At 38.0% G+C, this 14,445-nt stretch overlaps 1 protein-coding gene across 1 annotated transcript; it reads left to right on the forward strand.

The window, feature by feature from the left end:
* Positions 1-14,232, forward strand: LOC139731301 (flavin-containing monooxygenase 5-like). The gene is made up of 9 exons (XM_071642189.1): positions 1-27; positions 1,754-1,887; positions 2,988-3,300; positions 4,946-5,162; positions 6,318-6,460; positions 7,935-8,071; positions 9,883-10,283; positions 10,876-10,979; positions 11,630-14,232. Exons 3-9 carry the CDS (start codon positions 3,022-3,024, stop codon positions 11,966-11,968), a joined length of 1,620 nt encoding a protein of 539 aa, XP_071498290.1. The 5' UTR covers positions 1-27; positions 1,754-1,887; positions 2,988-3,021; the 3' UTR covers positions 11,969-14,232.
* The last annotated feature ends 213 nt before the right edge of the window (positions 14,233-14,445 follow it).

Below are 14,445 nucleotides of genomic sequence, written 5' to 3' on the forward strand. Positions count from 1 at the left end.
GTGGTTCACTCTTCTGCCATTTTGAAGGTTCTGTTTGAATTACGTCAGTGTGTTGCATACCACTTCATATTGTTTTCGATATTGTTTGTTTGTTTGTTTGTTTGTCAAAGAAAAAACTTACGTATGAATGGGTATCAAATTGTTGAAGTCAATCAGAAAGCTATACAGCTCTGCGTAGTAGACACAGTTGAAGTCAGAAAAGTATACAGTACATTGTATATCGTGAATCGATCCCAATGTGTCGTACAGAGATTGATAGTTTACAACACTGATCTGTACCCCGAGGGTAAAGAGAGCAATAATTTACGAGTTCTCGGACAATTATGTAACTATGGTGATCCTTTGATGTGTGTGTGTGTGTGTGTGTGTGTGTGTGTGTGTGTGTGTGTGTGTGTGTGTGTGTGTGTGTGTGTGTGTGTGTGTGTGCGTGTTGTGTCCGGGCATAAGTAAGTGCAAGTTGCGTTTGTATAAAACTCTTTCGAACTACGAATTTCCAAATGTTTTGCATATGCAAGAACTGGTTATACAACTGGGTACTACCAATGATATAGATATACAGTAGTCTCATTACGAGTCTTCACTGTGTTCCCACTGCCATTTGCATATAAATTGTCATCAACTCGCAGATAGTGATTCTTCAACTGCTATTATTTTTCTATGCCTTTTTTATTCTAACACCGCTTCTTTCACCGCAGTATTGCTTCTACACCTATGACTTTATGACCTATGGCAGGGCTCGACACTAACGGTGGCCCGGTGGCCCGGGGCCACCAAAAATAAAAGTCGGGCCACCAAATTTCAAAAAAGGGCAAATTTGGTGGCCCGCCTCGGGCCACCATCTTTTTTTTTTTTTGGTTGAAAAGTATGTCAATAAATTCGTAACTTTTTGCGCCGGAAATCAGCAGTTAAATTTGTTTAAAGGATAGATGAAAAGGACTGAATGAGTGCCTGAGAGCGAGTGTTGCAAGTTTGTTGAAGTTTATCTATGAGTAGATATGTCCAACTTCTAATTCTTACTATCATAACACTTAAATATTTGACTCATTAAAAAGAAGGACTTTTAATGTTTTTTTTTTGTTTTTTCGGGACACCAAATTTTTCTCTCGGGCCACCAAAAATTTGAAATGTAGGATTTTGGTGGCCCCATCGGGCCACCAAACAAAAAAGTTAGTGTCGAGCCATGCCTATGGTACAAAATGTCTGCCATTTGCCGTTTACTCTTTACAGTCTATTAGACTACCACAATTTGTCATGTAATAATACCATCATAAAACAAATCTTATCAGAAATCAACATTGTTATACAATATTAATAAGATCAATTTGATACATGTGATTACAGAGAGATAAAGGTGAGGCAGACAGAAACAAAAACATAGTTAGAAACAACAATGAATGTGTTAGTCTAGACGTACAATGTACCACAGAGTTCGACATACATGTAATATTAAACACCAAAAGTGGGCGAGAATCATCTGGTTCAAAGTCTGTATAAATGCATACACTTATCGAGGTTGGAAACGTATATAAAGTTCAATGCCGCGCTGAATACATAGAGTGGCCTTGATATAGGCAACCTTTATGATCATTATGAACGTTTAGCTGATAAGATGTGTTGAATGCGATATATATGTCTCGATAGAATAACACATATAATAGGGAGGAAAAAAACAACTACACAAAGCGTTACCCATGATCTTTAAACAATCTTTGGTCGCATCTGGGATGACACGGCACACATCGGGTTTCGTCAGCTCTCGGAGACCGTATTATTATTTTCGTCGGACACTGGACACCAGTTGATGTAGAAACTCGTATTCTCTTCTCTGGGCTCATATCACTACTGCTTGTCACTGGCCGCATCCAGATCCAGAAGACTAACTTCACGGTAAGTGACAACTTCTCGACTTTACAAGTACTCACTTTTCCATGAATTGTAACTGAACAGACACAAAACCCTGTCACACTCACTGTGATTTCAAGGGCATCGTATGTCTCAAATCCACGAAATTATTTTGAGCTCTTCGCCTGAATTCTTGTATTTGCAATTGCTCTTTTATCATCAACTGAATGGCACTATAGCAAAACAAACTGAACAAGACCCAATTTTGAATTTTTAAAGTTACACTTGAAAATCAAGAAAGAAACAGAGTATTATGTGGCTAAGAAACTTGGTAAACTTCATCTTCACTTTAAGAAATGGAAATTTGAGATGTAAAACCCACTAAAGGTTTAACATAGACTGTATTTGTTAGGGTAGAACCTGCAAGATGTTATACTGGTAACTACCACATAATTTGTGTATTCATCAAAATAATACTGCGTTTTTATGTCTTATTGATGATCTTATTTTTATTTTTATTTTTTGTTCCATATGTTCATAATTATTGTGTAATCTGTATTGTTTGTAATAAAGAAAATCAATAAAACATACAAATACAAAAAAAAACAACAGCAAACTGAACAACATTTGCAGCCACTCAAGTTTATTGGTTTGATGCTTTTGAAGGAGGAATCATCAATAAGGAACAAACACACCTGGTAAGATTTTGACAAAGTAGAACAAACGGAATAGTATATCATAGAAATCAGCGTAGCCGTCTACCACAGCGTTCACTCCAGAATAATATACTTTTATTTTTTTTTTCATATCGCTGAATAAAGCACCCTCTTTTCTTAGATTTCATGAGACATAATAATCTTACCATGCCCATAGAAAGAACATTTCAGTAACATCTTAATTATAATCATCTTCAGTAAAAATCATGAGAATTTGTGTCTGTCATGAAAATGATAATATATAAGTAGAAAACAGGTTGCGAAGTCGGCGATCGGTGACATCTTCAGCCAAAAGATGACAGTGCCAACAATGAGGGGCAAAATACCTTTGATATTCCATTGCTACGTCCAACACCGGGTCCCAATTTACTTGATTTCTGTGTATAAGTTTCAATTCTGTTTCATTGTATTAACCTCCATACAAATTAGATTCACATAACTTGGTAAGTCGATACTGATCAAGATGAACGCACGACCTCCTGCTCGAAGGGTTGCCGTGATCGGAGGCGGACCCTCCGGCCTGGTCGCCACAAAGACCTGTCTGGAAGAGGGTCTCGACGTCGTGTGCTTCGAGAAGTCGAACGTGATCGGAGGCCTGTGGTACTATCGCGAAGACCGGACGGAACAGTCCTGTGTCTTCCGGTCCACCGTCATTAACACCAGCAAGGAGACCATGTGTTTCAGCGACTTTCCCATCCCGGAGGACTGGCCGAACTTCCTTCACAACAAGAAAGTTCTCCAGGTAAGGACCAGAGAGGTGGTGGAAAGGGCCATGTTCCTCCTGGAAATGTTCTTCATATGAGCTTCGAGTAAACAACTTATAACACCTCTTTTTTTTTTTCAAGGGATGGTACAGTATTGGTGGAGATGAAGATTCAGCTTTCACCTTTTTGCGAGATCGTAAGAAACCACTCATGAAATGTGACCGATCGTACTATTTTAACAGGATTTCAAAGTTTATTTATGAAAATCGGTTTTGAAATGGCTGACATATCCAAACACAAACTAAAACAAAGCGATCCTAAATCAAGGTAGGTCCCACTTTTTATTAGGATCATTTTGTTTTGGATGTCTCAGCCATTTCAAAATCAATTTCCATCAAACAAACGTTCATTTCCTTCTGGTATTACATGCTCTATCATAATACTATTTCACAAGAGGTTTCTCATTAGCTCACCATCAAAAAGTAGAAATCTAAAGCCAGGTCTCAACCAAAACTGTGCCATCCCTTTAACCAATGTGATGCATATTAATATCTACATAGGTTAAAAAATCAAGAATATATTATCTCCTGCATCATTAAGGCGGGTGGTAGAATCTTCAGTGGCATGCATGACAAATGTATATTTATAGGATTTATATCTTTGCATATGTATTTATCATTATGTATATTTTCTCGGTTTTTTTCTATAATATTGGATGTGAAATAATTATGATTATATTGGGTGGATTTAATGTCATCTATTGGTAATGAATTTTGGCAGATTGGTGTAATTGAACGCGAATGAGTTCTTTTTTGTGTGTTTCCTAGGTTGAATATATGCTGATATAAGTTCATTTTTTGTGTGTTTTTTTCGTCGTGAAACAGCTGTTCATGTATTATGTTTGTGTGTAAATGTACTTGTATAGATGTATATATTTGTGTAACTGTCAATTGTGGTGTGATGGACCGGGTCCACTGTATTTCTTTCCTTGTACTTATATACCTGCCTGTGGGCAGGTAGTATCCTAGGATTATTTATCACATGCTTTAATTTGCAATGGAAATAAAGTATGTTATACACATTGAGCGATATGGAAACGTTGTTGCTCGAAAGACGCGTTTGTCTCTCAGCAATATTCCATGATTTTGAATTCAATTCTCAAACACCATGAACAGTACTCAACCCTCTGCGTGTCACATTGATTTAATGTCCATAGGTATGCACACGGAGAAATTGGTGCACATTTTTTGACCCATTGAGACAGAAACGGTTAACCACATTTAGAAATAGAGGTATAGGTTAGGAAGCTAGTGCACAAAAGGTTCCCTCACAAACTCTTGGTAGAGTTGGTATCTTCGCGGTGATCAGAGTACATGTGTATAGCTGCACACATAGGCCTACACTTACTACTAAACTTACCACCTTCTCTCATTTACTTACTACTAAACTTACCACCTGAGCTTCTCTCATTAACATGAATGAACATTTATGCACTGATGATGGTTAAGGTTTAGGCCCACATGAGCCATGAACAATCTTCCGCCTTCATTCAATATTATGATCATTTTAAACATTATCACAATCATAATCATCACCACTACTAATACCTGTTACATGCTTCCATTACTTATGTCACACTGTAAACGATTTCCTATAATTGCCTTCCTGACATTTTGCGCGCAGTATTTCGAGATGTACGCCGATCACTTCGGCCTACGCAAGCACATCAAACTCCAAACCAAGGTCAACAGTGTCAAGCCCGCCCCAGACTTCGATACCACGGGCAGATGGACAGTGTCATTGACCTCCATGGGGAGCAATAAAACGTGGGAGGAGACTTTCGACGCGGTGTTTGTCTGTTCCGGCCATCACTGCCAACCAAACATACCTCACTTCGAAGGTATTTAACCTTTCCGCGGCCGCGACGTCATCAAAAACCTCCAGCTAAAAAAGAAAGAAAAGTGAAAGTATACACTGTACATTAAAAAAGAAATGTTGTTACATTTAGATTTCCATTGAGGCTCACGCTTCCACAACTCTCAAAAAGAGAAATAATATAACGATAATAACAATACTACAATGTACTACTAATAATTCTACTACAAAAATTAATGACAGTGCATGGTAATTATGATAATGATGATGATGATAATAACGATAATGATGATAATAATAATGATGATGATAATAGTAATAATAATGATAACATTTGACAATAGTAATGAGAATGATAATAATAACGATAATTGTGAAGTTTCATTGTCCGTTCATCCCATAATATATTTGTATCCAGGTCCTGTTCAAAACCCTCATGACAGAAGGATTTCTCTTTTTTTCAAAGTAAATTCATTCAGTTGTGGTAGCAGCTGAGCTAAAATTTTAGAAACAACACCATTGCCAATCTCAGCAGCAGCAATTCTCGGAGAAGCGAAAGTATGACTATGACGGGAAAATTAATAGTAGTATGAGAAGAATTTAAAGTGGTAGTAACCTTTCTACGGAGTGGGTCGTATCATCATAGAGGTGGTAGCGATATACAAGGTTTGTAGCATCTCATCCTAGGTACAAGCTCTCGCTCGCTCTCTCTCCCTCTCTTGCAAGTACATAATGTAGGCAATGTAGGCAATGTTGACAGACTATTAGCTATACAACTGAAGTAATTTGCATGATAGCGTGTATTCATTTTCAACTCAGACTGCGGTACGATTTATGTTAGGAAAATATTAAGAAAGAAACAATTTTTTTTTTTATTCTTCTGAATTGTCTTTTGAATGTCATGAGAATACATATGAAAATCGTATATTACAAATATTCTCAGGTATAGTGTGTAGTATGCCTCAATTGTGTATTAAGCACATCATTCTGTTGTGAGTTGCACAATATCTCATTTCTTTTTAGACAAACCGTGACGTAGGCGTGTGGACAATGTGTGTAAGCTCATTTAATATGCATGTGTGTTTGTTAATGAAATTTATACATGCACAGTTGCTTTCGAGGCTCCTTGTGTTTACTACATAAGGGCAGGATAATCCATATGTACTTATGCTTTAATCAGGATTGAAAAACTTCAAGGGCACCGTAATGCATACCCATGACTATTTGACACCAGAGAAGTACCGTGACAAGAGGGTAGTCATCGTCGGGATCGGGAACTCAGGAGGCGACGCGGCTGTCGAGCTCGGGCGAATGGCGTCCAGTGTAAGTATACATTCCTTCATCAACAGCCTTCGAAACGGAGTCATGAAGATTTTTTAGGATCTGACCTATACAGGAGCGCTTTTGCGGCGTTGATATCGGAACACTGAAAGCTGTAGATGTCTCCCTTACCCTGCCTTTGAAAGTATAACGGCTTAAATATGATGATAGTAATAATGAAGATAATTACGTACACTGATAATAACAAATTATCATCAAGATCATTATCAATAACATTGATATCATCAGTACTGATAATGATAGAATCATAAAATTGATGATTATCATTACAACAACAATGATGATTTATATATTCATCACTCCTTTTGGATATGTTTATAGCTGTCTCATCATAAATTTCGGAGGAACATACTGTCAGCTATAGTGTATGATTCAAAAAATCTTCTCTGCACGGATGTAACCTGTGATAAGTATCAAGCATCATGGGACGTTTCGAGCAAAAAACTCGATATGATATTTATCTCTTTCAATGTCGACAGCGTTTCATTGTGACAACCGGTCCTGAACGCAACAACTACGAAGCATTGCCATAGCAACTGAGAATAACGATGGGAGACAAAGGGGAGAAGGGTTGACAGGTGGACATCTAATCATTTTCACTGAAAGTGTCTGAGCACCTCACTCACTCAAATACGCCTCTTTAATTTGAATATATTTTGTTGTTGTTTGGTTTGTTTTACTTTGTCTTGTTTAGGAGTTTTTTTCTTGGTTTGTCTGTCCACAAGTAAGGCTAGAATTCATCTTAACCAATATTGTCCTAATAGAGTCTCGTGGGTCCTTTGCAAAGTGTGTCGCGATTGTAGAATCTCGTAGAAACAGTTGAAGGCATTTACAATGTGTTTAAGCGACCATGACAGTTTTCTTCCCAAAGTGAAATTTGAAACAAAAATGCAGAATGTACACTTTACTTAAAAACCTATACTTGAATATGTGATTAATACTTATGAATACTGATAATAGTTCTTTTTTTCCGAGAAAGGTAAGGAATCATATGCAGGATGTTACTCTAGGCTCCTACCAAGATCTGAGATTAAATACAAATGATGCACAGGACAGAGTGGATCGGTGAGAACTGGATGCGCGAGTTTAACTTTGGAACTGTTTAAACCCACGAGCGCAGCGAGTTGGTTTTAAACTGTTCAAAAGTTAAACGAGAGCATCCAATTTTCCCGACCCACGAAATTAGCCTGTGCATCATCAATTTGTGTTATAAAATGGTCCCGTAAACTTTTGAAATACGACCATTTTCCTCATCATGCGTCCGGTACATCTATGACACTGCACAAGACTTGAGCCATGCGTTCGGATTTTACCGGACGCATGGCTCAGTGTGAGTCAGTAAAAATAAATGCATGACAATTGACCAATCAGATTGCGGAGATCCTAAAGCCCATTTTATCATATCCACTTTTCTACTCCGCTTGTCAATACTTTTCTTGATTTCCTCCCCTTGTAGTTGTTTCTGAGCACGAGAAGTGGAGCCTGGATCAGATACAGAATAAGTGACAAAAGCGTTCCTTTTGATCTCGGTAACCGTATCGAGCGATTAATGCCCATGAGCCTCCAAGAATCGATACTCCTTAATGAGAACAAGTGAGTTTTCGATGCCACCTACCGTTTGTCGTTCATTGGATCAATGCTGACATATCATAATCCTGTGTACCTGAATTTCATTAATCGCTTGTTCCCATGCAACATCAAATTGATCTCGATAGTTAACGACGATACTAATACGTCGTGATCATTTACCGAATAACTAATCATTTTTTGTCGTTTTAATGAGGAACAGTACATAATTATAATATGACCTACGTGAATCAGACAAACATTATATATATATATATATATATATATATATATACATACATACATACATACATACATACATACATACATACAATTCTTCTTCTTCTTCTTTTATGGCTTGAGTCGCCACCAGGCCGCCACTTGGTCTAAGACGACGAGATACCCACTTTAACGTACACAACAAACATGAACATTAACACTTATCCACAACTCATTTCCACGCAAACACTTCACATTTTGCACAATGCACTGCTGCACTTTTTTCCCTCATTCTTCCCTCCCTCTCTCTTTATCGCCAGTCAGTGAGTGGGGACTTGTATATTATATTCTTACAATGTCTTTTGTTAAGACACTCATTTCTGAGGCCATTGTCCTCGTCAAGAGTTTGCTTATGATGATGGTCTCCTGAATTTCTGTGCATCAAGAGTTGCCTAATTTGTCTTTGAACAATAGATATACGGGAACCTTATGTATGCATAAGATAATTTGTTTATTTTCATTTAACATTGTGTCAGAAAAAAAAGTTGGATATTTGAATTAATCATTTATTTGTTTTAATTGTCAGATTCAAATTATACTGTCCTCAATTAGTTCGTTCAAATGACTTTGTATTTTATTGAAGTATATGAAAAAGAAATTTAGGAATTCAAATCAAAATCAAATCAAATCAAACTCAGATCTTAGCTCGCCATTGGACCCCAATTCTCATCGCGAGTTCAGTCAGCGTGAAGAGTACAGTCAATATCGTGACTATCAGAATTGTGTTGGGGGACTGTAACGGGCATGTCCAGCCGACCTCTTGGCTGTTGCAAGGTATCTTTAGGGTGCAGGCAAACATGTTCTAGAATGAAGACCAGATTTCATCGGAACTCATCAGAACGCTGACATTTTTGCATAATATCTTTGCATGGGGGAGGGGGGGGGGTCAGAAGGAGCCTTCGATGGTCAATAGAAAGGGGTGTAAGCTACATGGCCTTTACACGGGCTGTATACTATACGATTAATTGCGTGAGCTGGTTGTGTGCAGTTGTGAAGAGTGTTTCCCTCCAGAGCATCACATGGTACGTGGCATGGGCTGAGCCATTTTCTCGACTGAAGATATAAAATTGAATCATTTTTTTTTTTACGATTGGCACGTGCTCTTTGGTTTATGCGCAGAGAAGTATTTTTGAAAACAGTCTAACGTAACGACCACATGGGAACCCTCTTAAAGGGGATGGCTAGTAACTCACTGTGAATGCTGGGGGATGATTTTTCCAATCCTTGTGGGATTCATTTTAGAGTACATTATATATCTACTGTTGTGTGAAAATTGTTTGCTTCAGAATGGTCTCATATTCAAGTAATGTGCCGTTTAATGTTTCCAGGTTAGCATGCCTGTACAGTGACGGGGCATTAAACTGTGCATTACTTGAATATGATGACCATTCTGAAGCAAATAATTTTCACACAACAGTAGATATGTAATGTACTCTTATTGAATGCCACAAGGAATCATCCCCTAGCATTCCCGCTGATTCCCACTGATCAGTTACTAGCCATAACCTTAAATAAAGTCAAGCATCTGACAAATTGTAATTGCATTTCCGTGTTGCCAGGAAACGTGTCGACCACGATCTTATTGGTCTCAAGCCCGATTTCGGTATCCTTGCCGCTCACCCAACAGTCAACGATGACCTTCCGGGTTGTATCATGAATGGCCTGGTCACTGTCAAGCCAAACATCCGTCGCTTCACCACGACCGGAGTTGTGTTCGAAGACGGCACCGCGGAAGATAACATCGATCTCGTCGTCCTGGCAACAGGCTACAAGATCTCCTTCCCATTCCTCTCGTCTTCCGTGCTTCCGATCAACGACAACCGTGTTGAGATGTACCGCTATGTCTTTTCTCCGCACCACAAGCACCCAACCTTGGCAGTGCTCGGTATGGTCCAACCTCTGGGACCTATCTTCCCTTCATCTGAGCTGCAGGCCCGTTGGGCGACAAGGGTGTTCAAAGGTAACCCATTTGCTGTTACTCTCGACTACTTCCTACAGATCGGTCAATGTTTTGGTCGAAATCAATCTCCAGACAGTAGAGAAACATAGTAAGTGATGTAAATAGATAAAAAACAAGTTATTGAAACATATCACCGAAGACCCTGCTTCCAGTGGCGGGAAGGGTCAAGGCCCTCCTACATCGCGGTAAGTTAATACCGTTAATATAGTTTAAGTTTAGCACTTTCCTGCTCTTGGAACTGCATATGACTGTGTGAACACAATAGGCAGAACTTGAGAGACTGCTGACATCCTCTACAAAATTCCTCATTTCTCTTTGACCCCTGAAGCAAATCGAATTGGGTTTTCAGTAAGATGTGGGCAACGAGTTATAGTTTCATACCCTGAAATTGATTCACTACTTTAAAAGTTATTATTGCGGAGGGTCCCGTTGAATGTTTTTTTTTTTTTTTGGGGGGGGGGAGGCATACGGTATACTAAATGATGATGGTTAAAGCTGTATGGCGGAAAATATGCTTGACAGTGATTTAGATAATGCCCGCTTTCACTCTGGTAACTTTGTTTGTTCATACATTTTTTTTTTTTCCTGACAGGTGAGAAGCAGCTCCCGACCAAGGCTCAAATGATGGAGCATATCAGACGCACGCAGGAGGCTATGGACAGGCGCTACAAGAAATCCCCGAGACACACAATCCAGGTATGGGTAGACATGATCACCGACTCGTTCATTAGGTGTTACTGACGATTGCAAGAATGATAACGATAATAGCAATGATATCGATTTCAAAACGAATGAAGATATATGAAGACGAAAATGATAAGACGGTATTCTCAATAACATTGATAATGAAGACTTGATTGTACATGCAATTACTTCTTTATTCAACATTCTATAATAATAGAATGAAAATAATAGGTGTCCTTTTAGCAATAAAAAATACATGAATTATAACAGTATGTGAGCAAGGCAAGGAAATTCTCTCATCTTGAAAACAAAAGGCAACAAACATTACAACATTTCTAGGTAATGAGTGCATTAATGAATATGGAAAGGCTATTAAACGAAACGCGTGTGTTTGTGTGTGTGTGACACATTACAGTGGCAGAATCAATAATCCAATAAAGGTTATACACTTAAACAAACAGAACATCTTTAGTCGACCACAATTTAAGTTTACTTACACTCCTATGTATATACCTTAAGCCAGATCAATTTCACTTTGGCCTTGGTAAATCAACACTGTATAAAAATGCTATCTTGGGTTCCGTTTGCCTGTACATTTTATATCAGTGCAATGGATTCGATTTCATGCTTTGTTTGAAAATACACCCTGCCGTCCATTACAGATCGACGTCATGCCGTACTTGGATGAAATCGCGAGTGAAATTGGCGTCAAGCCCAACCTACTCGTGCTCCTCCTAACTGACCCGGCCCTCGCCTACCACTACATCTTCGGTCCCTACGTCCCCGCCCAATATCGTCTCTATGGTCGCCATCGTTGGGCGGGAGCACGCGAGCACATGATGACGGTGTGGCAACGCGTCCATAAGCCGTACAAAGCCAGACAAGGCGGGGCGTCGATGAAGGAGCTTGAGGTGGCTTCAGGTCCAAAGTTCGGACTCCTTCAACTCTTTATCATCCTTGGCATCTTGGCGGTTATTTACTTCCGGTTTTTCCAAAAGTAGTTATGTAGAACGGGACCAGAATCCCTTCGTGATAAGAACAGAATAATGTATGGCATTTAAACCTGCGGAATCACGGTAGCGTTTTATAGTATCATTTTTGTATCAGGGACGTTTTGATTGTTATAAAATACCCCACAGAGAAGTAAAGGCAGTGAGTCGGCCATTGCCTAGCGATGACAAAACAAAGAATCCATCAGTGAAAACGGATTATGAGAATATTTTTTTTTCTATTTTTGTTACGAAAAATAAAGATGAAAGTATAGCTCATCTATTAAGTGATTATACCGTTGTTCTAAAATGTTCCTCCAGTATGTGATTACCGTCGTTCTTATAAATGTTCCTCCCTAAGTACATAGTCAAATTTGTTATTTTAGATTATGGAATGGCCACAGTAGTGAGAATAATGTGTATTATACTTACACACACGCACCCACATCCACACCCACACACTCTCATTATACATGGCATAAATGTCATCCCTACCAAAGTTATAGACGAAGACAAGTAGGAGTCTCTCTTGAACGCTGTTTTGACCGCACCCTGTTTGGATAGGAGAGAAAGAAATGCAGATATTGTGTCATTTGCTTATTTTTATCTATCAATAACTCTTACCTCTAAATACTGGTTAAGTTGCACTTTTTTTTTGTGCCAACCTCGATGTGAATCTCTAAGGAAACACACATTCATAATAGATATAATTTTTATGACTTTATGATTTTATGATATAACTTTTATGTGAGTCATGTGAGTGTAGATCCTAGACCCCAGTTCCCTGAATTGTTTTATCGATATGTATATTTCAAATTTTAGCATTCATTCATATCCTGACCGTCATGCAACAGATTATCATTTGGAAAATCCTAAAATTACTATAGCTCAAAATGCCATAAGACATCATGGTCCAGATGTATGGAACTCATTGACTGATGATCTTAGACGCAGGTTTTTTACAGCGTTTTAAATGATCCTATAAAAAAGTTCTCGCAATGTACCACTCGAATAAGAAAGTACGCTCATATTAGCTTCCAACTCCTGAACACTGTATCTCATCGCTTCTCTTCTCTTCTCGTCTCTTAAAGGGATCGTACAGTTTTGGTTGAAACCTAATTTCAGGTTTCTAAAATTCTTTGGTGAGATAATGAGAAACCTGTTCTGAAATATGAAAGAGCATGTAATTCTTTGAGGAATCAATGTTTATTTAATGGAAATTGGTTTTTTAATGGTTGAGATATCAAAAAAAGAGCGATTATAGTAAAGTGTGGGACCCACACTTTATCATGATCGCTTTGTTTTACTTTGTTTTTGGATGTTTCAGTCATTCCAAACCCGATTTTCATCAAATAAACTTTGAATTCTTCTTAAAATGGTATGCTCTGTACTAAATCATAAGTGTTTTCTTGGTATCTCGCGAAAAGTTAAAAGCCAAATTCTCATAACCACCACTACTGTACCATCCCTTTAAGCTCAGTTCAAATTCATTTTTTTTTTCGCAATGAAATAATATATTACCATAAATCTCACTATGACAAAAATGATGCGTGTAAATTTATACATAAATTATATTGTATATTTTATATAATATGTAATTACATAAGGAAGACAATTAATAAAAAAATACATAAAGGATGCATTACAATGTTTGGTAAAGTAACGAAAGTGAAATAATTGTCAATATGCATTGTGTGTAAAAAACCGGAGGACCCCACTAAAAAGACAGAGCTTGTTGTAAAATGTGGGCCCCTCTTGGGTAAAAAGATTTGGTGCAAAGATTGATTGAAAACAGCAACAAAGCGACACAGAAGGTTTAAGAGCCCATCGAGAGACAGACGGACAAGCAGTTACACACAAACCAACAGCAAGCAAACTAATTGACACGAGACAGGACTGGGACAGCAACATTTTTACTTGTAGAAAAAAAACTGACTTGACGACACGACACGACAGGAAACAAAACTATGATAACGTGACAAAAAGGTAATGAAATAGACATCGATTTGGTTGATAGGTCTTCACTGTGGTTGAAATTGTTTGATCATAAAATTATTGGTAAATTACTCCGGGTCGTTAGGATATCTATAGAAAGTCAAAATCCTGCGTTTTTTATAACAATTCTAAATCAGATTTTTTTAAAGAGTAACATAGGTGTAAAACAAGGCGAGAATTTATCACTAATATTATTTTCGTTGTATCTAAACGACTTTTCGTAATTTCTGTCTCAGAGATACCCTGGCCTGGATTTTCTTTCATCAGGTATCAATGAAACGTGTTCTACCGAAGAAGTGAATATAAAATTATGTTTGTTGATTTATTCACATTACTATATGCAGATGATACGATTGTGTTGGCTGAAAATGCTGAGGAACTCCAGTTAGCTGTTGATGCTTTATTTTATTATTGCCAATTGTGGCATCTGACCGTTAATACTGCTAAGACTTAGATAGTTATTTTTTCCCGTGAAAAAGTTAGAACAGCTCCTG

Source organism: Diadema antillarum, unplaced genomic scaffold (assembly GCF_040938485.1).
Source record: "Diadema antillarum isolate AM-2024a unplaced genomic scaffold, OU_Dant_1.0 seq00000368_RagTag, whole genome shotgun sequence".
Taxonomy (NCBI): domain Eukaryota; kingdom Metazoa; phylum Echinodermata; class Echinoidea; order Diadematoida; family Diadematidae; genus Diadema; species Diadema antillarum.